Source organism: Aythya ferina (assembly GCF_964211825.1).
Source record: "Aythya ferina genome assembly, chromosome: 2".
Lineage (NCBI taxonomy): Eukaryota > Metazoa > Chordata > Aves > Anseriformes > Anatidae > Aythya > Aythya ferina.
Genome location: NC_140297.1, coordinates 92,149,437 through 92,176,774, shown reverse-complemented (window position 1 = coordinate 92,176,774; position 27,338 = coordinate 92,149,437). Strand labels below are relative to the sequence as shown.

Sequence of the window (27,338 nt, the reverse complement as noted above, 5' to 3'; positions counted from 1 at the left end):
CTGAATGAAGTATGTCCATAATGGGATGGAGGTTCTTAGTAAGTTTGTGCACCTGTGTTCCTCAAAAAATGTGTATTACATGAAATGTATAGCCTTTTGTGATGGAGCTGATCATTAGGACACAGCTAACAGAGCAGTGCCTGCTCATTAGAAGAGAAAAGGGTTACACTGTAGCTGACTGTCAAATCACCTAATTGGGAACTTGATTGTTAAGAGTAGTTACCTATAAGGAGTTCAGTAATGTTTGGGAAGAAATAAAGGTGAAAGGGAGAGCTAAACATCTTTTCCTAGAAAGAAAGAGAGCAGACTAGAGCCAGAAGACCTGGCTGAAGAAGTGAAAAATGCTTTTTCTTGAATATTCGCAAAACTGGAGGCTCTTTTGAATGGTAAGAAGGATGAAGCAGAAATGTGAACAAGTATTCTCTTCCATAGATAGCTCTATCCCTGGTGTTCAGTGCAAAGTGTGCCTGTACGTGCAAGTGTTTTAGAACTTAGCTTTGTCTGCGTGCTGTTTCTTTCAGTCATCAGGTTGGGGTGGGGATGTAAAAGTAAATCATGACATCTACTGTTACAGAAGGATAAGAGCTACGACCAGCTTTTGGGGACATGAAAAAGCCAACAGTGTTTGCAGGGCTTTGGGTTATGTTTTCCTGGATCCGGATGGGTGATAAGGTCGTCACCTCCACAACTGCAAGGCTAGAAGCTCTCATTTGCTTTTGGGGTTTTGCCTGGCTGAAGCTGAGCAGAGTGGAGAGCTTAGAGGGATTCAAGGCACAAGCTTCTATCGTCCCCAGCACTCTGTACAAAGAGGTTCCATGCTTTTAAAAGCCTTTCATGGTCTGTTTTGAACTTGTGACCTGCTCATTTCATTTGCATAGCAATTAATGCATAGCCTTCGTGTGCCTCTGCTTAGTGCCAGCCAAGCCACACAGTGGCAATTGCAAGACTGGGAGATTAAAGTTGTGTAAACTCCTGGAGGCTCTAAGGCTTTGTCTTTATTATGTATTGTTGAGTGCTAAACATCTTTAAGCCACCATTGTAAGTAAGAGAACACAGAATGGCCTTTGAATGGTGGAGATCGCTTCTGTGCTCCAAGGCCAACAGCTTTTCAGTGCCGTGTGTTTCGTAGTAACTTTGCCAACAAGTCAGACCAAGCAGTGTTGATAACTGATTTGGAAAAGAAAATCATTATGAGAGCTTGTCTGCTTAAAAAAAAAAAAAAGTGGGGGGAAACTCTTATGTTTGAACAGCTTATTCTTAATATATTCAGTGACTTCTGCATCAGTTTGCATCTTGTGCTGTTTGAAGATATCCATGGATAATAGGATGGAGAGAATCATCCAATCTAAAGAGCTGTGAAAGATTTTATTCTAAAGCAAATCTTTGTGTACTGCTGAATTAAAGTTACCTGGTGTTAACTCCAGAAGCAGAAATACTCGGGGAGGAGAGGGGTTGTTAAGTTCTGTTGGTGTGTGGGAAAACTTCATGTAGCAGAAAGTCTTTATTAAAAAGTGAGAAATTTTAAAACATGACACGGGTGCGTTGCCTGCTGTTGCCCACTACCTTGACTAATTACAATTTATAAGTTGTAATGAAGAACTAAACTGCACCTTACTGTAGTTGCATTACAATGGCTTTAAACCAACTCTTTCCTACCAAATTCAGTAACATAACTCCCGAGACATAGTGCTCTGCAGCCCTTCTAGTGGTCAGATGGGAGATAACTCGCTGTGTCCAGGTCTTCTAGGCCATCTCCAAAGTGGGATGCTCAGGAGATGACACATTGGGGGGTGGAAAGAAAATATTGGAACTGCTATTTATATTTCTTAAAGAAATTAAACTTTATTAACATCTCATATGCATCTTGACAGTGGCACGCTCGCTCAGTCCATATGTAGTTGGGGTAGTTGAAGGGTGTCACTCAAATGTAGAAGGTCTCTGCAATGGTTTAGTGGAAAAGTTTATTGGGTTTTCAATCACTTTTAGTGGGGAGGGTTCAAACAAAGCAGGAAGGCTTGAAAGCTTGATTCAAGGCTGGAAATAGCAATAGCAAAATCTCGTGAGATCTCACTGCAGAAGCAGAGTTGCCATGAGGAAGTGGTTTATTGATTTATTTTTTTTCCAGAAACTGGTCATGTGAAACACATTCCGTGGTTGTTTTGGGTTCCTGACATTTATTTTAGACTGCTGCTAGCTAATGTTTATTAATTTCATGTTCAGGCTTGTTCTTCCTTTGTCTCTTACTCCAAATTATCATAAGAAAAAGAGCTTCTGGGTGGTTTACCACTCCATGTGAGCTGCACCATATTGTAAGGTTCTCTCAGGATACAGATCTCTCCGCTCCTACAGTTGTATTCTTAGTCCTTGTTGTCTGTCCCGTGATGGCAAAACATGGATGCCCTCCCCATGTGTTACAGGAAATCCAACAGAAGGATGGCTATTGTTGATTAGCCTGGAATTTCCTTCTGTTTCCCTCCTGCTCCTGTTTCTGATGACAAGAACATCTGTAGAGTAATCGAGGAGGAAGAAAAAATGATACAGCTTTAAACGCTGTTCATTATTTCCAAGTGGGCTGCTATAATCCTTGAGGTGTGAAACTTGAGTTGGGAGTGAACGGAAGCAAAAGCATTAAAACACCTTTTCCTAAAGTATCTCTAAGTGAACATTTAACTCCTTTATGTCCAGTCTCTAACATCACAAAGACCCCTTGTCCTTGGCTTAAGGAAGGGTGGTACGGGACAGCCTTTCCCAGCTGTGGGTGTAGATGTATCACGGTCTGTGGGCACTCCATGGTGAGGACATGCTCGCACACACACAGTGTATCTGGCACACTGGGCAGTGCTGGATTTACAATGTGTGCAGCAAGACTTTGTGCAAGGACAGCCTGTGCCTCCTGCAGGTGCTCGTGGCTACGAGGCAGGACAGAGCTCCGTGAAGAGGTGAGAGCCAGGGCTGGATGGCAGTGAGCTGTCCTGGCAGGCTGCACCGTTTTCTGAATATTGACTTGTTCCTAAATAGGATTTCGATTCATTTACAGTGAGAGGTGAGAAGGCAGCGGAGGGAGGAGATGGAGAAGAGTGGCTCTGATGAAAGCGGTATTCCAAGTAAGACAATGGAAGGAAAAGAAGGGGCAAGGACTGTATGGCCCAGACTGGCCCTAACCATCAACAGTGTGTTAGGACCCACTGATCCAGACACTGAGATCCTCATCTGTATAGATGCTCTGGAGTCCTGATTCTTCTGGGAGGGTCAGGATCATGTATGCTTCACCATACAGTTTTTCAGCACTGCAGTGTGAGAATAAAGCAAGTTGGACAACAACAAATAATATCTCAATGCCTTTGTTTTCTGTGTTTCACTGTGAACTAGGCTTCTGGATGTTCCAGCAGCTTTCAGCTTAGAGCCCTGGAGATATTAGGTGCATCGTGGCTACTTCTGCTGTATATAAATTTTAATTAAAGTGTTTGTTGTCATTCAAATCAGGAGGTTTTTTTTTCAATTGCTTGCTTTTGATATTAACACTATTATTTTTTTTTCAAGTGTCTGAGGGATATTAGGAGAAAAGAGCAACTCAAACTCAATTAACCTCAAGCGTGCTATCTGGGAGCCTTTTCCTTATGTACTGCTTAACAGTGTAACTGACTCCGTGTTAAGCAGGGGAAAAAAAAATAGGAGAAGCCTCAGCGTTCAATACATTGAATATTGGGAGAAAGCGAGACTGGTAAATACTTCAGTAATGCAGAAGGTTTCCTTCTCTGCTTCTGTCATAAACATCCCATTTCTCCTTAAATAAGCTATCAAATTAATCTCTGACTTTTTCCTCTTCCTGAATCTCTTGTTCCTCTGGATTGGAGCTCTTTGGGACTGGTGGTTGCAGGCTGTGTGTGTGTGGGGGTGGTAGCCCAGAGCAACAAATGCAGGTCGCAGCTGGAGGGTCCCAGGAGCTGTGCAGGTAACAATATCACATAATACTCAGTGCATCAACTGCTAATAGTGGCAATGATATGAATGCCAACTCAGTAACTGTGCAAACGCAGCCTGGCTGTCTCCGTAGAGATGCTGAACATCTGATGAGTGAGTAACTACTTCCAGCTGCAGCTGTCCAGGGCTGTATGGCAGCCTGTGAACGTTTTGACAGGCTCCAAAACACGAAGAATTCCCGGAGCGTCTCCAGTTCTTGGTTTTCCAGGAAGGCTGAAGTCCACATCCATGGTAAAGGCTTGAGAAGCAGCCATGCAGGGCAGGTGGTTGTCACACTGTCTATTAGTGATGCTTCTCCACCTCTTTTTACGTGTATAAAAGTCAAGTGCCCAGTGTTTCCAGGACAGTGAACAGATTTTGCTTTTATTTTTCCTTTGTGCATGGTTGGAACAGAAGTTGAAGTGGTTTCCCTTGTTCTGTTTCACAGATTTAGTCAGATTTGTTGTCTGTTTGTTACAAACTGTTTCAGTTTATTTTTTTCAGGATGTGAGAAGTGCTTGGGCACAGGCTTCAGAATTAAAGATGACTTCCTTTTTGTTGCTGGGATTGAGCAGCATCAGCTTTCAACATTTCTCTAATAAATCTAATGAGAGCTATGCTATACCAGACAAGCATAGGATATGACATTTCACTGCCAAGAAAAGAGGGAATAATCTTGCATATACAACTGTTTTGTGTGATAGTGAGGATCTGTGTTGACATTCAGTTGTAAGTTCTGCTCCTGTCACCTCAGCTCTGCAAAGCAAAATCCTGCTTGGGCTGAAGCAGGTTATCATATGTTATATGAATTAGGATAGGATAATGGTCTTGAAGGATGCTCAGGTGGCTCTCCATTATTCATGTGTAGTTTATCTGGGCTGCAGATAAACCAAGTCACGTATCAAGATGCTCCTGAGATGGCTCTGAGCAGACTCGGGCTGGGATGTGCAAGGCTTTCATGAATGCTGCTGCTTGGTGATATTGAATTCCGATATGCTGCTTGGTGTCCAGAAATAATTCTGTGCCTGGGACTTTTCAGTTCTTTGTCTTAGTGTGCGTGGTGATAATTAAAACATTGCCACGACAGGATTTGAAATACACGTGTGATCAATTTTGTTGAATTTCAGTAAAGAGCCATGAAAAAAAATCTTCAAGTAATCCGTACACAGCATGACCCTAAATGCATTTTCAGGAGTACGAAATGGGCATGTGCAAGGCCTCTGTAGCAGCCTTTTCTCATTAGAGGATTACAGTTTTCTTTCATTATAAGCTAGCTGTTAGTCTATCTGGCTTTACAATTCATTTGGACTAAGAATTACTAGATACTCTGAAAACAAGATAAATGTTCTGCAAAACCAAGATCAAAGGGCAGATGAGAAGGAGTTTCCGCAAAGAAATTTTTGTGGTGTTTTGAACTGTAGGAAGTATTATTTTATTCAGGCTAAAACCAGATGTTTTACAAATCTTTTCTGACTTTGCGTAGTATTAAATCAAAGTGAAACTCTATGCTACAGATGCATCTGAAAGAAATAATTTTGAATTTAACAGAATTTCTTAGTTTGGTTGCAAATAATTGTGGTTCTGTGACCCTAGCAGGAACCAAGGGGTGTGTCATCCTGTTGCCTTTGGTGTCACTGCGAGCTTTTTGCTTTCGAGTTCACTGTACGCTATTCTAGTGTAAAAGGTGTCTTTATGACCAATTTCAGTTTAAGATAGCACAGGTATTAATTTTTTTTAGTGATGAACTGGAGTCTTAAGTGATGGTACTGACACCTTTGTGCTCTAGTCTTAAGTGAGTCTTCCCTGGAAAAAAAAAAAAAAAAAAAAGGCCTCCAAATTTTTGTGTTCACAAAATTTAGGAAAGTATTTTGTAGATAAGGCTTTACTTAACACTTCCTTACCACTGTGTTTTAATTCATGGTCACAGCTGAGGGTGTTGTAGGCGTCAAACCTGCTCTGAAGGTCAGTAAGTACGTAGGGATGTTTTGCTCTGAGCCTTACAAAAGCCTGGAGGTGTAAAGTGTGACTGGATGCTTTGCAGCTCCACATAGCTTGTGCTCAAGAAAATTCCAGTGCTTGTGGAGACCCAAGTGGCTGGTCTTGAGCACATTTCACTTAAACGCATTACACTAATTCCTGCTCTGTTCTGCACAGTAGTTACAATTGGCAAAATAAATAAAATAAAAAAGCTTTATGGTTGAGGCTTAATTCTTTCACAGAGTGGACGCCATAGAACATTTGTGTTGTTTCATGTATTTAAGGACAGGGGTGAAAGTAAAGAAAACAATTTTTTTTTTTTTTTTTAATCAAGGCAGGAGGACCATAACACTGGAGTCCACAAAAAAAAAAAAAAAAAAAGAATAAACCTACGTATGCTATGGCAAAAATGGACTGATTCTATGCTTGGTCATTGGGAAAAGATACATGCACTTGAGTGGATTCACAAAAGCATTCAAGGGTCAGCAGAGTGTGTCCCGTGAAGATCAAGTGGATACTTGAGAAGAACAGCAGACCGTGCTTGCAACAGAATAATGGACTGCCAGCTTTGTCATGGATGGGATGTTTGATGCTTTCAGAAGGCAAGCTAGGACAAAAGGACTTCTTGGTTTAAAGTGCATCAAGTTGCTGCTCTTACCAAGAACTCTAAAAGGGCAAGGGATGAGAACAGCTGAAGCATCTGAGGATCTTTTCACGAAAAAGGGGATCCTTTTACTAGAGTACAAGCTGGAGCTGAGAGAGTCCAACCATGGAGGTGAAGAAAAGACAGAGCTTACTGTCTCCTGGTAATAGTGGTCACTGTGTCTCTAGGGAGACAGGGAAACCTGCAGGGATTGCACAGGACACCTGAGTGCCTCACATTGTTAGTTCATACTGGCAGGTTTGCATCACTCATCATTTTTTTTACCTTACAATAATATTTGTAGGGTTCCTTGTCTTCCTTTTGCAGCCATATGGAATTGCCTGCAGTGGGCTTTTTGGAAGAGTCAGTTGAAACTAGTAACTACATTAAAAGGTTGCTTACATTAGGGGGTGGAATAGGGGAATCTGGATGCCGAATGTTGACTTCTTGATCTGAATGACTTCTTGATTGAATGAGTCAGATACTTAAAACAAACAGAAAACAGTGCTTTGACAGGGCCAAAGCTTTCAAGTGCTATTTTACGTTAAAAAGCGGCACCCCCATCCACATCCTTTTATAAGTTTATTCAGAAGCTTTTTTGCATAATGGAAATGGTAAAAAGTAAAATAAGTTTTCATGAATGTTCATGCAGGAGATGGCATTACAAAACTTTCTCTCCCTCTCAAATTGTTTCCAACATCATGGTAATTGCACAAGTGACTTACTTATGCTTTTACTGGTTTCCTCAAATGGCTTTTTTGCTGGCCTTCCTGTCATCCTCTGCTTTTTCTGTGGAAAGGCACAGTTCTCCTGACTCTACAAAAGCCCTGAGAAAGTGATCTACAGATCAAATAGGCTTCAACACACTCTGGTCAGAAAACAGGACTGCTGGAACAGGAACTAATCTCTTCCTCAGCTTTCTGTGTTCTTCCCAAGCATGAAATTTGGGCATTTGTATTGCCTTTGAGATAAAGGTAATCATTAGATTTTTTGAGTTCCTTTCTGACGATGATATTAGAGTACTTTTTCAGCCCAGAGCTGCAGACTCCCAAGGTACCATGGGCTGTTTCTTAGGATTTCACAGAAGTGAACTAAGAGGAAAGCAAGGCTATTGGCAGCCAGCTTGAATTAACTGTATGAGAATCTTCATCTCCACTGGAACATTTTTAGGAGCTGGCATAGAGGAAAACTGAAAATTACTGGCATGCTGCAAACACCTTCTTTTCATTGCAGGAATAGAAAATCTTTTTCCTCTGAACGTAGCTTGTGTTTAAATATTTTCTTAGCTTACCTCTGTATCATTATCAGTAGCAACAGCTGTTGCAAAGTTTTTGGTTTTTAATTTGGAGGGAGATTGCCTCTATTCATGGTATTTGCAGTCCAGGCAAATTTTTTTAGAATTAACCAACTGAGCACCCTCCCCTCGTTATCTGGGAAGACTAGGGGCTGCATCTGCCAGATCACTGAGCAGCACATGAAGTACAAGGTGACATCTGGGAACGTCCAGCCTTGTTTGGTCAAGGTCAGATACCCAGCAGGACAAGGACTCCACAGCCTCTCTCTATACCTCTTCTGTCTGCAGGCCCCTGTAGGGATAGTCTTCTCCTTTCATCTAGCTGTTTCTACCTACAAGTGTGGGCCTGGTGCCACTCATCTTTCTGACACTCTGCACCTCTGAGAAGACTTAAGACCTTCTCTATACCCTCCCAGTAGGCAGCTATCGTCAGCCATCAGGTCCACCCCTTAATGGGCCTTCTCTCCTTAAGGAGCCTTCTCTCCTTAACGCTGACCAAAAGAGTTCCCTCAGCCTGCCCTTGCCTGCTGTGTGTCCCAGGCCATCGCTATTTTCAGTGCCCTGGGCTGGGCCCACACTGCACACATTGGTATCTTTGCTGCACTGGGGAGAGCAAAAGGGGATGTAGGAGTCCAGATGCAGTTGCAAAATGACAAGTAAGAAAGTTTTTTTTTTTTTTTTACTGTTTTATTATTATTATTATTATTTATTATTTATTATTATTTTTATTATTTATTGCCCAGTCTTGGGAAGAACTCCTAATGAAGTGTCTTCAATGGACCTCAATGCATTCTAGTAATTCTTCCAGGCAGACCCGAAGTCTTCTGTTGGTTCAGGGGAGCAGCTGTCTCCCTAACTGTGTTGACTGATCTGCTCCTGTTCTTTGTGCACTGCTATGGACAGTGTGTCTTTGTCTTCCAGCACCCGTTGGGTAGCCTTCTTGTCCTCAGACTGAGATACCCCCCCCGACTTCAGGACCCAAGGCCCACAGTGGCCCTCTTGGGGGGACGGTGGGGGAAGCTCCTGTAACCCCAGTGCAGCGGTGGGAAGGAAGGACATCCTGCAGGCAAGCCTGCAAGCTCTCCCAGCAACAAAGGAATCACTGACTGCTAGGAGAACTTGCAGACAAACCTGCAAGATATCTGCGGATGTCCTCTGCCAGCTGCTTCTGGGCATGGAGGCCATGCTGCAGATATGGCGTAGTTCAGGTGTTCCTGCGGTACCATTGATGTGGCCGCCCAGCAGGGAGTTCTGGCACATTGGTGTTGTGCCATGTTATCTGTGGTGGTGCAGGTCTTCACCGGTTCTTCTTCATCCTGAGGTGGATCTACCTCCATGGGCTCCATATCATCAGTCACATTGCAGGGTACTGCTCCTTTATCACAGGCTCTATTTCTCCTCCACATCCTCTTCATGGCGCATGGCTTCTCCTTTTTGCCACAGCAATCTGTTTTCTCCTGTGCCACACAAAAGGTGAGCAGCCACTTCTGGTGGTCCTCCTTCCAGCCAAGCTTAGCTGTCACCAGAAAGCCCTGAGGCTTGGCGAATGGTAAGCCAGCCACAGGGGAGGCTCGTAGAGCCCAAAATGGAAGGTGCTACATTGCTTGGGCTCTTTGCCCCGGTGCCCAAGCCCATGCTCTGAAGGCATGAATGCCTAGCAGGACGAGGGAAGAGCAGCGAACTCCATGAAGCCCATGGCTTCAGCAAGGCCTACAGCAGTGCCCCACCATATCCCCAAAGGGGTGAGGCGCAGCCAGCCTGGTGCCTTCAGAGCTGCCATCCCCTTGGCTGTGTGCAGCCCCAGCCCTGCTGCCCAGCACATGGCCGCGCAGCACATGGCCGCTCCCATCCCGTGCCTCAGGGCCCTCTGCCCTCCCCCCAGGCAGGCTCAGTGCCGGGGGCCTCGCAGCATGCCTGCTCTTACAGCATCTAAAGTTGGAAGCCTGGAAAATGCCCTGCTGTGAAAGCAGAAGGAGGGCTGGGGAACAAGGGCTCCTTTCCTGGTGTTCACCCACACCATTTAACTTGCCACAGACAGGCTGCCCTGCCTTCCACCTCCCCTCGCGTAGCCTGGGCTCCAGCTGCCCCATAACCTAAATGCTTTCTGGTACAGACTGGGGAGCTCACCAGCTGGCCCTGCCCTCCCAGTATGCTGGCACAGCTCAGGCTGGGCGTCTCCAGGGCTTCCTCCTTCAGGCACCACCGTGGACGCCCTGGGCTTTTTTCTACAGACCTGCCCCTCAGCCAGTCACAGTACTGCATGCACCCCCAGCCTTCTTCCCCAGTGGGCACAGGGTGCTGTAATCGTCTGCTTTGATCTCACAAAATCCTCATTAAAATAATTTCTTTAGCTGGTTGAGGTCCCCTGGTTGGCAAGGTGCCTGTGTAGCAGTGCTCTCTGTAGCCATCAGTAACCCTGTATGGGGCATTCTGTCCCGTCACCAAGTTTTCTAATAAAGCTATTAACCACTGTTGGCCTGGGTGTTCATTAAAACTTAAATCTTGAAGTTGTACCTGAGCAATTTATCTGAAAGTTATTTTGCTCTGTCTGCAATTTCAAGTGCAACATAGCTTCTTTGACCTATCCTGGAAAGTTTATATGGGGTGTAAGGAGCTATCTCATCTCAGCTTTGAACTCACAGGAGCTTACACTCTTTCTAATTCCATGCTTGTCTAGTCCCTGATTTTCTGTGCAACCCTAATTCTGGTTCAGATTTCTGTTACTACGAGAATAATATTTCAAAGTTGACCTTCAGAAGGAAAGAGAAAGGGTTAATTATCTTTTGTTAGTTCCTATGTTCTTAATGTGTGGACCCAAACTCTGATTTACTGGATAGGGTTTTTATTGGACTTTATTTCTCTTTTTTTTTTGGATGGGGGGGAGTTGGGTGAGGTGTGGGTGATTCCCTTCTCCCATATATGACAAATTTATCCTCTCTGCTTTAGAAAGCCACATGGGTAATAGCAGGTAGCTTGGTAGGTTTCAGGTGCCTAAGAAATCAGGCAGTAAGAAGATGTTAGAAGGGATAATTGATTTCTGGTTTAAACTTGCCAGCTTTTATTTAGAACACCTTCTCTTCTGAACACGAGCATTTAACAGTTTTGGTTCCTTCTTTTCCTTCAGAAAAGATTTATTTTCTGAATTTCCTTCAGTTCCTTCAGAAATGACTTGAGAAAGCATTTAACAATATTTTTTTCAGACAGCAAATAAGACTTCCAGTAAGAAAGGGCTTTCTGGTTTTGATAGTTAAGTATATAAATAAGCATAAGGGAAAACAGTCTATTCCAGGTGTTCGTGCATTTTAAACTAGCAAAGCAAGCCAACCAGAAAGGGTCAAACCCAATTTTTTTCCTTTACAGGTCACCTCTGTTATAGATCAAGACCAGGACTTTTCATTCTTTTATGAAGCAAGTGGGGAGCCAGTGGAATTTGCAAAGCACAGGTGTGTGATGGGTTTGTGTCAACCACTGATACTCCCTCTTTCAGTTAATTTTTAGCAGTCACTGTGGTCCTTATGCAGACTGCTCCAGTAACTACAGATTATCTGCTATATATTGACACAAATACATCTTTACCTTCCTGTATGACTATTAGGTTTTGAGAAAAAATTGGTTGCTATCACTTAAGAAGTGTTGAAATATTTATTTTTTCATCTTCAGTTAGATGAAGTGAATGATCAATTGGGGAATGTGCTGAGATAAGTCTGTGCTACCAGTATTTTAATAAATCTTTAAAAAAATAATAATGTGGAACTGAATGGTATGTATTTTCCATTTGTATGGCTGCCTGGTAGAAATTGCTAATCCTTTCTTTAAAAATTCAGCACTTGAATCTCAACCAGTGACTACTGTTTCCTATGGTACTAACTAATATAAAACATTATTCATTTGACTAAAGAAAGAAAATGTATTGGGATTAAACAGAATGTAAGGGGGCTAATCCAGCAACTGAAGTTTTAGTGTACCTGACAGAATCAGAATAATCATGAAACTTGAATACCTGCAGTTTGACCATGTTTTGATTTTGTTGTTTTGTTTGTTTTTTTTTTCCCTTACCATGGGTAAAGGAGCTTAGGTGCGATCTTCATGTTGTAACGTAGTCTTAAATCAATTAATCCATTTCCTTCTCTTTGTTCTGCACGCGAGATTTTGAGTCCAGTCTGGATTTGGTGAATGTATTGTATATCATCAGCCTCGATCCTACACTGTGAGATCCAAAGTTGTGTCTCCTTGAGTTTGTACCCTGCAATACCATGCAGTTGTTTAGCCAGAGCACAAGGTAGGCAAAGGTACGGATACAGTTGATGAGAGAACAAAAGCTCCCTCTGTTTCTATTCAGTTCCTGGTGAGACTTCTGAATCCACTTTATTTTCCTGTTCTGAAGTCAGTAACTGGTATAGTATATAGGCCAGCACGAACCCTTTTGGCTTTAGTTAGAATGCCATGAAATCTTCAACTCAGTGTTTGGAGGTTTTCTTCTGCTTCATTAAGAAGTGTTTTTGAGATCACTTGCTACTCCCTCAAAGTATTCAAGCCTTCAGACCTCTCACTTGTAGCCTTCATTGCCTCACAGATCAGTGCATTAGCTTTTCTTGACATGCATACTGGGTTTCTGCTTACAACAACCGTCTAGGCAATTGAGGTGAAAAGGAAGAATAGGATGGCAAAATTACTAGAACTCAGGGGGACATTTGGAAAGCTGACATGATTCTCCAGTATCTGAGACAAAGGAATGTTGAAATTCAGCCCGATTTCTCACAGAAGTTGCACAAAATATCTGACTTTACTCAGCATTAGTTCACAAATCTTCATAAACTGCCAGGCCTGGGGACACTAGGCCAAGCATACTGCCAGTCGATGGCCTACCTCTGTGTTTTTACTTTGTGACCTGTGTGGTGGCCCTGTCACCACCATAATGTGGCATGGGTAAAATGGTTTCACTTCTGAAGAAAGATGGTGTTAATGCTTGCTGTGTTTCATCTCCTGGAGCAGTCTGGCTCTTTGACTGCTGGGGTACAGAGAATGAGTGGCCCACTGCAGATGGTGTCCTGCCTAGGCTGTGGTCTAATTTCATGGTCTGAGTGAGTAGTTCCTAGAGTCTTGTTAACTATTTATAAGCCTCCTTTACAGTATTTACATTTATGATTAATCATTGGAAACTTGCTGCTACGTGAGTTCTGGTATACCTAGAGCACCACATTCGCAGATTAGGATGGTTTTATTAGCTACTGCTTCATTAGAAATTATTGTAGTTGGACTGGGTGGTGCTGATTTCTGAACACAGTACTAACGAGCCATAGATGAAAAGGTATGGGAGATTTTCTCCTGTAGCACAGATGTTTTTCGTGGTTTTTATTAACATGAAGCTAAACTTTTCTTTTAATTGAACCAGTATACATTGGCTTTGTGACTTGTTTATCTTCAGCCAAAATGAGGAGTGAAGAGAGGCAATTTTGCAGTTAGGTATTTGAAGTATACAAAACTAATTTGCCCTGGAGGTGTGAAAGTAACAGACTTGTATCATTTCTGCTGATTTTTTTTTTTTTTTCTTTTTTGATTATTTTTCCTTATCAGAAATTTGCCATTTAGTAAAGCTTCTGTAAACTGATGTAGTTCCTTGTATAATTCTTAATAAGAGAGCAAAGTAGTAACAAAATAAATTGCTTGCAACTCTAAGGAATATACTTTTATGAGCTGCTGTAATGTTTATTTCCACTCTGGTAGTGATTTCTCAGATTGTAAGGATCAATTAATTGGCAGCCTCACCTAAGGAGGTCTAGCAAGTCTAGTGTAAATAAAAGCACTTTCAGAATATTTATGGTTTCTCTCCCTCTTTTTTTTTTTTTTTTTTTTTGGAGATTTATTTACCTTAGGGATCTCAAGCTAGCAAACTTTCAAGCTATACCCATTTATCCTGTTAAATAATTTTTGTCTTTGTTTAGGACATAATCAATTCCTGCATTTCTATCTAACATTTTTTTTTCACAGATATTTAGCCATAATAAGTCTGTGTTAATGAAGTAATTAGGAGTTATTTCTCTTTTTTTCTGAAAATGCAAATGCTCTTACAGGGAAAAAGGAAGGTTTTTCTCTGCCAAGATTTTGTTCAATGGTACCTACTTTATTATTTTAAAATTAATATATGCATATATAAAAAGAAGAATGTTTATTTCATGGAAGTCCAGATGGTGTTTTATTACCTTGTGTGGTAGCAGTATTTATATGGGGTTTCTTCAAATCAAGCCTCACAGTAGGAGATGGTGCACAGTCAAAGATTTAAACTACATTTACACTAGAGAGCATTTATGGCTATTCTTCTGTAGGTACAACTTACACTGATGAGAGAGTGTATGAATTTTGGTGGGAGACATACTTTTTTGTCATCATAGGTGTGCCTATTTAACAGCTTCGGGGGCAAATATAACCCAATTTTCCCTAAATGCTATTAGTGGGGGTTCATCCTTATCTTGAAAACCATGGCTATTGAGCAATAGAAGGCAGGACAATACAGGATCTAGAGTGTTTCTATGAAATAAAGGAGCTGAAAGGAGAATGAAATCCAAGGATTGGGCCTGTTATTCTCAGGGCAGTTGATGAACCTGGGCACAAAAGTGTATTTTCCTTACATGCCGCTGTTTTAAGGTTTTGGACGTTGAGCTTTCTCCTCTCAAAAGGAGTGAAACTTCCCAGGCAGTACAGATGTATATAAAATTCAGGCTTTCCATCTTGAAAAAAAAGATGCCTGTCAGCTGGTAAATGTGCAAATAAACACTTCTGCAAATGCACAGAAGTTTAGCAAATAGACATGGCAATATTACTGTTGAATTTTACTGTAATTAGTTTCTTGTGATGGCAAAATCCTGGAATAGAACTGCTTTTAAACACTGATTTTTCTTTTTTCTTTCTTTTTTCAGCATTGGTTGGACCATTCTAAATTCATTAAGAAGCAAATAAAAAGTAAGTGCCATGTCTATGTCTGTTTATTTTGTTACTTCCTTAAGAGTTTGAACTCGGAGTATTTCAATGTGATTGTGTAAATATGGCCTTTAACAGACTGAATATTTCTTAGAAAATAGATTTAATTTAATGGCTAATTGGCTGGCTGTGTCTGTATGTCAAAATGCAAGAGCACTTACAAGTAATAGACCAGTCTTCTGCACCCTCATTAAACATGTCCTGTTTGTTTGAGATAGAGTAGGTTGCCAGGTAATTTTAGTCTGATCTTTGAAATCAGGTTGCCTGGACACAGATCTTGGTTTCTGTCACTGTTTCTGATCCATAACAGGCTTTGTGATTTTTTTTTCTTTTAACGAGTAAATGGAAGATATTTTATTCTGTAACACTGATCGTCTTTTTTTGTGCATTATGTTAAAACTAGCAGAAATATCTGTTCTTTCATCAAAGGGAGTTTTGAACAGAGGGGTTGGCTTCACCAGTGAGTTTTCTGTGGATATTTGCTAAGGTGCACAAGTTTTTCCTGGAGCTCTAATAATCTAGTTGCAGGCTTGGGTGCAGAGCAGGATCAGCACTAACCTGTTTGGTTAATATGCTTCACTTGGCAACAGCTGTAGGCCAATTGATAATATTGTTTCTGTAAGATTAAAATGCAGTGTTCTGCAAAGGAGTTGTTGACCAGATTACAGGACCTCACAAAGGTGGGTCTTGATTGCTTCAGTGATGCTTTGCCTTTCTTTCTAATAAGCATCAGGATACCTATATAGATACAGATACACACACAAACACATATATATATATCTTGTTATTTATTTATTTGTGAATAGTGAAGCTCTTCTTCAAAGGCCTTTAAGATGTTTTGTTTTCACCCCACAGCATGTGGGTGTCATTCTGCTAGAATAAGTAGTAAAGATACCTGTTATGGGTAATTTCGTGTTGGGTGGCCTTCGCTAACCGCATCACAGATTGTTTTTCCATAAGTGGCTCAGTGTTTTGCAGGTGCACTTTCTTAAATAGCTTTGTCTTCTTCTTGATCTGTCTTAAAATGTAGAGAATCTACAGTTCTGTAACACCTTTGACCAGCTTAGTTGCAGTATTTTGTCTGAGTTTAATTTGTGAAGTGCCTGCTCTGAAAACAAATTGGCTGAGCCCTGACGTGAGGAGCCCTGAAGAGTAAAGCAGTGTGATGAGTGTTGTAAAGCTCTGCCTCACAACAGGATGCATTCCATTACCGTGAATTCAGCAGGTGCTCCGAGAAGAGTTCCCCTTTCAGGATGGATGTTGCTCACTGCTCTGGTTTGCCCCCTGGCAGCGAGCAGATAAGAGTCATTACCTTGCTGATCCAAACCTACCAGTGGCGCCCAGTTGTCAGCCTGGAGTACTGTAACCTGTCTTCTTGGAGCTGTCCGTGGAGACAAAGTCAAAGCTCTAATAATTAGAGTTTTGGCTGCAAGTCTTTCAGTAACATAGGTCGGTAATAGGCACATACATACTGTGTTGGTGTTGTGTTACAGAAAAGATTAAAAAGGTGAAAAAGTCATTTTTCCAGCACTTCAGATACTTGCAGGCTGTCAGTCTAGAAGATGAGACAGAGGCAGATAAGGATGCATTGGTCAGTCTCATGTTAGTAGTGATGTATGTTGATAATGTAACAAAACTGATGTATTTGATTATTTTTTAGTTCTTTGTGCCCAGTAGCAAGAAGCATCGCTCTTTCCCCTCTCATTCCCTCCCATCTGCCCACCCCTCAGCAACTGGCTGTGTACCTGGAACTTGCTGTCATTCATAGCATGTTACAGGGCACGTGTCTCTGAATAAAAATGGGTTTCCCAAATGTACTGTTGCTTGAATAATGTAACGATTAGAGTATCATAAGGCATGGTAGTCCTCTATTGTATTTTTGCATGCATCTTAAAATTTAATGACATGAAATATTTGCTTCTTTGAAGAATTTGAAAGCGTACTTCATTTGGGGTTTCTTTGGTTGTGGGGTGGTGACTATTGCTGTGCTTTAGCAGAACCACAACTAGTTTAAACTTTTTTTTTTTTCCCATTTAAAATCTCTGCGTATACAGTTGGACCTCCGTACACGTTGCATTTTCGAATTAAGTACTATTCATCAGAACCGAACAACCTTCATGAAGAGTTTACAAGGTAGGAACTACGCATGGTTCAATGACGCCTTGCCCTGAGACTCAGAGGTGGTTTAATAATGGTGCAAAAGCAGCAGAATTATGGGAAGAACAGACTGCTTGAGTTGCCTGGGTGGTTGATTGAATCTCTTTCACATTCCCACGTGGTGCAGAAGGTATAAATGCTGCGTTGCGTAAAGACATCTTAAAATACCCAGGGATCTTTTGCTTAAATCTGGTAGGCTGTTTTCTGGGCTGTGAGCACTACCCCTTGCTGGGTTCACAGTACCCAGGTGTGATCTGGAAGATATTCTGAAAACTGGGAAAGGAGCACCTGGAGGAGAGGGGTGCCATCCTTCTGTCATCTTGGTGTGGCAATCATCTACCTTAATGTTCCTGTATCGTTTTTGGATCTGTTTCTCACAGTGGGGCACTTTCTATATCTTCTCGTTTGCTTGGTAATAATCACAGTGCTCCCAGTCAAACTTAGGATGTTCAAGGATTGTTGATTGTTCTAGTTCATGTCCCTGTGATGTTTACAGGAAACTTGGGTCTGCTGGCCTATGTTTATTGTCTCTTGTCCTATCTGCTCTGTTGACCAATTATTTTTGTCACTGCCTAAGACAAGAAGATCAAAGAGCTAATTGTCACCTATTATGAGACCGCTATGGAGGCCTTAGTATCCATTATCAATTTAGTGCAGCAGTGGTGATCCAAAGGAAGGGCATATTCCTATACAACACATAATTAACCTACAGAACTCCCTGCAAATTACATGATTGAGATCTTAGTTCAAAACCCAAGATGACTTTTGGGCTTCTCTAATGAGAAAATGCAGTTAAATTAGTAGGGATAATGTGTGTTTTCTGAAAATTGATATGTCTTCATACATCGGGGTATGTCTGACAAGTATTAAATTTCCCCTGTGGTCAAATTATTCCATTACTGTCTACCACAAGATTTCTTGCATAATCCTCTGAAGCTTACAGTCCTAGTTACTGTGAGTGGTGGATTTCTGAGCTGTATGATCGAGTAAGACATTTCCTCTGAAAGTATTAACATCTGATTCTTTGTGATCTAATTATTGCTGAAAGGTAACATTTTGGAAGACTATTTTAATTGGAAAAGCACTTTAATCACCTAAATTTTCAGTGCTACGAACATATACATTTTTAAATTATAAGTTTGACAGATACCACTGCAAAACTGTGGATGAAAGATGAAAATGAGTTGGAAATTGATTTTACTCTGAAAAAATAGCTGTAGTTTTTCTTCTATATTGAGGGAAAGTAATTTTGAATGCTGCTGTTTTTCTTTTTCTTTTTTTTTTTTTAGAATCTTTATGCTGGCAGGGTCATATTTTCCATGTATCACACGTATCATGTTGAGTAAAAAGTAAAGATTAACAACTATATAGTCAGAATTTTTCCAAGTGGAAGTGGAATGGGAGGAAGAGGAGGAAGAAAAATGATCATTAACAACAGTAACCATGAAACTGGGGGTAGTTGTTAAGGGGTTCCCTGCACAGATGTTTTTAGTAGGATATCCAGTTCCTATTGCAGCTGTAAACATTGCACTCTCATAATTATCACAGTAATGTGGAAGTGGTGAAACCCTTTGCCCCACTCTGTCCTTTCTTGATTTAAAAACAACTGAAATCCAGCACGTTTTGGATGTTATCTGCTGTCGCTTTTATGGGACCTGGTTAAGTTAGTTAAGATAGAAAAACAACAGAGGAATGTGTCTGTACATGCGCGCCGTGGAGGATTTTTAAGGTATGCTGCCCTGGAATACCAACAGGTGAGGTGCAGATGCTTGTCCGTCTGCATACAGAAAAGGAGCAGAAGCCATCGCAACCAGAGCAGAGCTGCAGTGCTGCACACTGAGCTGGCGCTGATGAGAAACACTGCTCGGATTTTTCTTGCAAAATCAGATGAGTTCATGGGACAGCAGATCATCAGGGAGAAACAATAGGAACAGGAAATACACTTGTCTGTCGTTAATCTACGCGTGCAAATACCCAGGTTTGGCATGTCAGGTATTAGCCAAGTACATGAATCAGAAATGTGACACAGAGCTAATGTGGATAAATCTCATTCTGCTTTAGTGTATCACAAGAAATCTTTTTAATCTTCCTTTTCAGTTCTGTTCTCCTGTCTGATTCCAACTATTCATTCTTCACCGCATTCACAGCATGTCCTCAGTGATGCAAAGCGCTTTGTCTTTCTAGCATCCTGTGTAAAGATAGGAGAGGTTCTCCTTTACCTGGTTGACAGCAGTGCTTCATGCCTTCTTGTCTTGCTGTGCTCATCATTGCAAGCCTCACCCTCAGCATGCAGAGCAGTGCAGAGCCTGCTTGTGCCATCCTGTCCTGTACAGAGCTCTCGTGTGGCCTCGGGCACTTCTGCATGCCTCAGACCTCAGCTCTGAGTGGCTGTGAAACATGAAGCATGCCTAGAGCTGGAGATTAACAGGAGCTTAAAATACTACAGTTTGCAGGCTGTAAATACCTACTTGGCCTTCAAAATAAATGTGTGGGCTCCTTGGAATTCAGGTTTCTGTTATTCAGAGCTCTTCTGTCATTTAAAGTGAACATTTGGTCTCAACTTTTCCTTTAGCCCAGCTTTGATTTCTTCCATGTTCTGTATTTATGTTTGAGGAGGTAACCCCAGAAGTCTTCATGCCTTTATCTGTGTTTTGTGTCTAAATGCCATAGTTTACTTCTTGCCTGAACCAGTTCAGGAAAACATTGGATTGTCAGTAACTTTTAGGTTGCTCCTTTGTGTGCTTGGAGTGGAGCACAGTGTTTGTGACCTGGAAGTGGACGATATACTGGGCACAAGCAGTAGGTGAATAAGAGTCCCTTCTTCAAGTGTAGCAAAAGTTTAAGGAACTTTGAAGGTGGCAAGGTATGTCTGAATGATCCCAAAGGCCCTTTTGTTTAAGAGGAAAGTAATGAAAATGTTGTGACTACTCAATGAGTTGGGGTATTTTTCCAGCCTTTGGGGCTAGAAGGGTGACACTGTTATATAGTTCTGACTTTTTCAATTTTTATTTGTCAGGTACCTGTTTGTATTACAGCTCCGACAAGACATTCTTTCAGGGAAGTAAGTACCTCTTCGCTCTTGCAGCTGTAATTTAAAGTATTTATAATAGTTAATCTCTTAATGACATAAAAATTTACTTTGTGTGATCTTTTCCATTCTTTACGGGATTCATGCACAGATTATAAATGTGGTGTACAGTTCTATAAGCATTTCTTCCCTTTAGGATACAGAAACGTATGACTTTATGTAAATATAACTGAAAACTAAAATGGGTAAACACCTTCTGTGGATTGAGCAGGTGATAGAAATATATAAATAGGGCAAAGACTGTCCTGATTTTTATGACTTTAAAATGTAGCATAAGCTTGCTGTATTTTTCAGTCTGACAAGTAAACTGGAAGAGGAAAAGATGATGAAGTGCATCACTCTTTGTACAAGTGAATGCTTCAGAAAATATTTTGTATGTTTATAGTCTCACCCTGGCCAATAAATTCATATCTGATCTTTATTGTTTTTAATTAAAAATAATGAAAACCAACATGGTTGTCTCTATTAGTCAAGCTTGTTTTATAGTAGACTGTATCATGTGTTCGGCACTACTGAGACTTTACCAAATGAGAAAATAATCATATGCAAGTAAAAATTAATTTTAGATGTTTTATATCATTAATAGCTTGTGGTTTAAGAGATCTTGTGGAAGTTTGTGTGTCCCTTTCATCTGTCAGACTGCTTTTTAGCTGTTTGGCAAGAAATCACTTAGGAAAAAAAAAAAACAACATTGTTTTTATAGCTTGTTTTTTCTTTTCTTTTTTAAAGACTGAAATGCCCGTATGAAACTGCTGTTGAACTAGCAGCTCTGTGTCTTCAAGGTATGCAGCCTTTTGAAAGTGACTTGCCTTAATGTATTTAAAATGTTCACCTACTGGTTTCTTCTCACACTTGGTTACTACTGTTTTCTCATTGATAATACATTGATGCCATTTCTTTATGTGAGGAGAAGAATTTCAGGGAGATGGCTTTTGTGTCTTCCCTCCACTCATAACTCCTGAACAATATATGCCATACAACATATGCCATACACATTTGACAAGGGAAAAGAGCCTCAAAAGCATGAGAGAACAAAGGTTTCATGGAAACCAGGGGCTGAGCACAGAAGGGAAACCACAAATAGCTCCCTACTGAAGGAGAAGCCACAGTGTGTGTGCAGTGTTATTTGCTGAGCCTGAAGCTGGCGCAGCAGTACACGCTTTATGGTACGCCAGCCCCTGCAGGTGTAGCCTTCAATATGGGCTTCCTTTTGTCTGGCCCATGCTTGGGAGAGATCCTAAGCAGTATGTGGAACAGGAGATGGTTGTAGCACAAGGGAGCGAAAGGCAGGTACTGGGGAGGAGAGAAGTACATGGAAGGATGAGAACTAAGGTTCATTTGAGGCAGTTTGTTTTGCAGGTAGGGAGAAAACTTGTGTAATGAAGCTTCAAGTTCATTTTTTCTAAAAGAAAGTGTCATGATCTGGATCATTCTACACTTATCAGCAGCAAAATGAACTGAAGTGAGAAATACTGTTCTTGTTCCGCTGGTGGCTGGCAATGACACATGGAGTCATGCTACTAAGAGGCAGAGTCTCTTAGTTCAACAGAGCAATGAAAATGACTCTGATTCTAGATGGACTTGACAGTTAAAACTGGGAATTCATTTCCAAACAGCAACAGGTATAAATCTTGAGGCAGAAGGTTATGTCTGGCTTTCCATTTGCACCTGCCTGGGACAGCTCTGACAGCTAGGTGTGCAAAGAACTGCTGCAGGCAAACGCCATTTGTGGTTTTGAGGTGGAGAAAATCTGGAGCCTGTATTTGATTCATTGCTTCCATTTTCACAGATGAAAACAACAGTATCCTCACCCCTGGTCTAAGCAAGGACAACCAAGCAAAGAATGATAGGTTGACGCCTCAACATTTTGGATAGTAATTAACACCTGTGATTACTAAGTAAATGTAATACAATAGCCATCCATCATCCATTTGTGGAATATAGGTATTTATAATGTCTCCAATTAGGTATAAAACCTACGACTTCTGGACACTGTATGTGGGAACATACCGGAGTTGTGATGGTATTTTTATATTTTTCTGCAATCTATTTTTGTTTTCTACTATTTTGACATCATTGCAATAATTTTTTCCAAAATTCTTTTACCTACTACAACCGATTTATTATCTCTGCTGGCTTATGCTATAATTAGCATTTTTCTGTAACATTTATTGCATTTTTATTGATGCTGGAATCTTTTAATTCAGCAGAAGAGTCTAAAGAAATGTCAAGCGCTTATTCCCTCCCCAGTAGGTTACCTTTACCCTGAACAATCCAATCTTTCTGCTTAGTTTGGCTGTCCTCAAGGTAAGGAAGAAGCTAAAAGGCTATTTAGGAATAGGTACTCTAAAACCTCTGAAAAAGAGCCCTCTTCTATTTATAGGACATCTTTCAGTTTCATTATGTTTTCTTTATCAAGGAGATTGTTATGCTATGTTAATTCTTCCTTTGTTTCAAACAACAGTTTCGCAGGCTGGCATTTTGCATGAATCCTCTTTCAAACATAAATCATTGCTTTGTTGCCAGCCCTGTGAAGGAATTCTCTGGAAAACGACACTGATTTGCAGTATGGCATAACTTGGAAAGCAGATGCATAATCACATGCTTTAATTAGGGGTTAGCCACATAACGGTTATAAACAAAAAATACTTGAGTTATCACTGGTAGAATAAGTTTTTAACTACCTCATTAGTCTTGTACGGGTTTTGTATTTAATCAGGTATGCTTTTGAAAGTAGTAATTAAACTCAAAAGGAAAAACTTTTTTCTCAGCTTTCCAGCTTTCAATTTAGAATTGAAAGACCATCATCAGATCTCTTCATATAAACACTGTAAACTTTTTTCCCCCTGTATAAACGAATCGACAGTGTATTTACTATGAACATGTTTTTGCACTTTTCAGAAACTTCTAGAAACTTCTTTTTGAAAGTTGTCTCCAGTTCATGCAGTTATTTACTTAAGAACATGGATAGTGAATATAAACATGCTATGTAACCGCCACATCCCCAATAAAGAGAGGAAAAGAGGATGGGGCACGCCAAAGTATGATGTTCTGTCATAAAACCCCAAAGAAAGTGATGGGTCCTCTGCTGTCCCCATGTTTTGAAAAATATTAGGGCTCCTGAGCCAGATGTTGGAGAATCCACCACATCTTTGGGGAGGTTATGCCAAAGATTCATTGTTCTCACTGTAAAATATTTTTACTCTTGTAAGTCAGGATGCAGTCAGGATGCCCCCTGGTACAATTCGTCTTGCCTCTTGTCTTTTCCACCTGTCTCCTGGTAAAAAGGGAGTCTGTCATCTTCATTTGCTACTCTTCAGGTGCTGGAACATAGTGATGGTCTCTTCTCTGAGCCTTCTTTTCTCCTGGCTGAACAAACACGGTTCCCTGAGTCTATCCTCATATGGCAGGCTTTCCAGTCCTCTGATCGTCCCAGTTTGGGCCTTTTTCAGCCTGCCCACACCTCTTTGGGATAGCGGGGACCAAAACTGAACACAGTGCTCCAAGCGTGGCCTGACAAGTGCAGAGTGGGATAATTAAGAGTGGGACTTCACTGTCTCTGCTGGTGATGCCCGTACTGGTGCAACCCAGGGTCTCGGTGGCTTTCCTGGCAGGGGCAGCACACTGTTCACCCATACTGAGTTTAGTGTCCACCAGGACCCCAAAGTCCCTTTCCACACAGCTGCTGCCTAGCAGGCTCTTTCTTACTAGCTGTTGTTCTCAAGACCATTTCTTAGAGCTCTACAGATCAGAAGGATGACAATTTATTTGCCAGAAAATGAGTAAATAGTAAGTGCAGCTATTGAGAAACAAGGCTGGTTGTGTTTTTTCCTTGTTAAATGAAATAGTAACGCCTTTGCTTCCTTGCTTCTGCCTTAGCACCTCCTGGCATATTTTGTCCTACGTGCTCATGATACTTTTGAACAGTGGTTCTCATCTTTACATGTCCTCCTTATGGCATAATCAGCTTTCATTCTCAGCTTTCTCTCAGTTAAATGGTAGAGGAATCGCCCATGTTTTTCCTAGATGGTTGTCAACACATCAGACTTGGTTTCTTACTCTCTTTTTTTTTTCCTCTTTTTTCCTTTGAAGTCCTTACTGATGTGTTTGTAGCTCCCCTCTTACGTACTGGAGATTGGACTGCCAGTAATTCTTAGCACCATCTGTGTTAAATAGGCTTCCAACTTAGATAACGCAGCAGCAAAGCTGAGATATCTGATGAAGATGTATAGGTAAGAATACTGGAACTAACCGTGGAAGGATACTGGTGAAAAGGAAAGGGGAAAAAAATGTGTTACAAATGAAGATCAGTGAACTCTGTTTAATATCCTCAGGAATGCCAAATGTCGAAGCCAGGGCTAAATGTTTGAGCATAGCTCGAGTACTCAAACACCTAGTAAGTTTTTGATTAAGGGATCACATTTTACATGTAAATTCATATGTTTTAATGTATCCTGCTAGGTATTTTGGAAACTTAAGAACCTTTATTTCCTTTAAATATTTCAAAATCCAGAAAAGCGGCTGAATTAATGATTTATGAATCTTGGTTAGAAGTTTTTGCAAATGCTGTGTAAAACTGCCCTGGAACACTGAAAATGGCTTCAAGGGCTTTCATTTCCCTCTATATTTTCCTAAAGAGGCACAGACTTAAAAAGCACTGGTTTGGAATCACAGCAAATGTCAGGTGATGTGGTATTGCTGAAGAGTGTATTTGCCACTGCTGTTTGTGTCTCAGACCTGAAGCGGTGGCATTGCAGTGTCTGTGAGGCTGAGAAGTTCCTGGAGCAAGGCATGTCTCAGGCACAACACAGCTAAGGGCACAAGTCATTGAGATGCTTAACACCTGCATCTCCTCCTGAGCTCAGCAGAGCTTGCAAGAGTTCTGCTCCTAGAAAAAAAAACTATAGCAGGCCCTACCTAAGTAAGTAGAAAGTGATACCTCAATTATGGAGATACTTCAGCATTGCTTTCCTTAAAAATTACTTCATCTGAATATTACATCACCATCGTGGTTTAAAACAAACAAACCTTACCAGTAGTTTCTTGAGACTGGGCATTGTCTTTGTGTTTGGATGGCTACCCTAATGTAACAAAGCAAGCAGCAGAATGGGGAATGTTTGGAATGAGAATTATGATGTCATTGCAGCCAGAGGAAATTTCAAAGTAACCTTTTCTGAAACAGTAGTGCATTGATTTTTTTTTTCTTTTAATAGAAACTTTATTTCCTTTAAATACGTAAAAATCCAGAGAAGTGGCTGCAGTTCTTAAATGTTAGAATTGCTTACCAAGAGCTTAAACTGCTCTTGTAAATAAGTTTATTTCATTTTGCTGTAAGAAGTGTTTTGAGTTTGTGGTGGGTTTTATGATTGTTTTTAATATAAAATATGTGCAAAAGTGTGTTCTTCTACAACATACTTAAACAGATGAACTATAACTATCTTTGTGGCAATTATTAAATTTAGTGTTTCTGATCATCCTGTTTTTTTCTTTTTTTTTTTTTTTTTTAACTTTCCAACTGATTCATTACAGCTGAGCTGGGAGAGTGTGAACACCCAGAGCACACACCAGAACTAGTGTCTGAATTCAGGTTTGCACCAAACCAGACTGAAGCAATGGAATTTGACATTTTCCAGAAATGGAAAGAGTGCAGGTAGGGTACCTGTGTGGGAGTGGTGTCTAGCAACAGAATGTTTTATTTTCTTCCAAAGTCTACAAAGTCTACAAGTGTCCCCTTAGCAAACATAAAACAGCAGTTACGTGAGTTGAGAAGTATACTAGACAGAAACCTCCTCCCCAGAAATAATTAGTTTTTAGTTCAGGGAAGGTTGGTGGGGTTGAGGGTTTTTGTTTGTCTTTTCATTAGGTCATTTTGTAACAGTTCAAGCAGTCTTTTTTTTTTTTTTTTTCTTTTTTACTGTTGGAAACAATCCTTTCTCTTTCATGCACACACACAGTTCTGTGTTCAGGATAGTAGCAAAAACTTTTTCTGTGCTTTAGTAAATATGGTACATTTCAGTGATCCTGTCTTACCTGAGCTCTCATCCTTATTGGCAGTTTTAGACCTTTTTAAGTTTTTGTCTCTCTGATCTATTTTCACTTGGAGAGAAGAAGGTAAAAGCATAAGATATCCTTGAAATTCCTTTAGTGTCATTAAGATTGAAGGCTTGAAGAAAAGGAGCAGGGAAACAAATTTTAAAATCTCTAAAACAGACAAAAACTTCGTATTTTAAACTAATTTTTATATTCTTAGGGGAAAGAGCCCAGCGCAGGCTGAATTATGCTACTTGAATAAAGCAAAATGGCTAGAAATGTATGGTGTAGATATGCATGTAGTTAAGGTAAGACACATCTTGTATTTTATTTTACTAAGATGGGGCCAGAAAATTGAATGGAGATGCCGTTGGCAATCCAGGCAAAATTGTCTGAATTCAGGCAATGTCACTTAATTTAATATACTGTCAATTAACATAAAATTTTAATTACTGATTTGGGTACCAGGGGGAAAAAAATAAGCTAATAAACCAAATATAGAAGCTCAAACACGTTCCCTACTCATTCCCTAGACTCACCTTCAGTCCAGCACTACTCTCCCTTCTTCCTAGCATCAACTCCCCCTTTTTCCTGCAGGTTACACTCAGTCCCTCCCAAGGCAAGCCATAAGGTTGGGGGTCATCTGCATAACAGTTTATTTGTGCTGCTTATTATTTCTTTCTCACTTCTCTTCGCTGAGCTGTGCTTGTTACTGCTGCGTGGGTTGCCCACAGGCTTATGTTCCCTCAAGGCCATCCCTACCCCGGTGGGTTCTCTGTGGGCTGCAGTCCCTGGGGGCTATCCCTTCCCCAGCGTGAGGTGCCTGTGGGCCACAGCTCCTCAGGGTTAGACCTGCCCTGGTGTGGATCACTTATAGGCCATAGTTTCTCAGCAGTGTCCCTGCCAAGGTATGAAGTGGCCGTGGGCCCTCAGATGTACCATAGGCCCTCCTGTGTGGACAGGCTCTTCCCAGGAGTGCATCTCCAGTCATGTCCCTTTCGACATGTCTTTTCCCATGTTCCTCAAATTTTCCCTTTTATGCCAACTTCCCCTGGCAGCTACAGCTTGCTCTTAAACATGTGGGAGCTGTTTAAGAGCTCCTTGGGTATCAAAGCTGTCTGAGGCAGCACAAGGCCTCCTCTCACAAAGGGTGCCCTGCAGCCGTCTGCTGCCAAAGCTCTCTGGTTTACACCTGACACAATTGTGTATTCTTC

General features: G+C 41.0%; 1 protein-coding gene across 9 annotated transcripts in view; it reads left to right on the top strand.

The window, feature by feature from the left end:
• The window catches only part of EPB41L4B (erythrocyte membrane protein band 4.1 like 4B), a 169,372-nt gene that overhangs the window by 50,611 nt on the left and 91,423 nt on the right, over positions 1-27,338 (top strand). For all 9 annotated transcript variants that reach the window (XR_014689205.1, XM_084508190.1, XM_084508187.1 and 6 more), the window contains exons 3-8: positions 14,789-14,831; positions 16,904-16,982; positions 20,023-20,067; positions 20,824-20,876; positions 25,624-25,744; positions 26,345-26,432. Coding sequence is in view for 8 of the 9 variants with exons in the window: in XM_084508190.1 (XP_084364316.1) it covers positions 14,789-14,831; positions 16,904-16,982; positions 20,023-20,067; positions 20,824-20,876; positions 25,624-25,744; positions 26,345-26,432 (429 nt within the window). In the remaining variant the exon portion in view is untranslated. The remainder of the gene's footprint in view (positions 1-14,788; positions 14,832-16,903; positions 16,983-20,022; positions 20,068-20,823; positions 20,877-25,623; positions 25,745-26,344; positions 26,433-27,338) is intronic.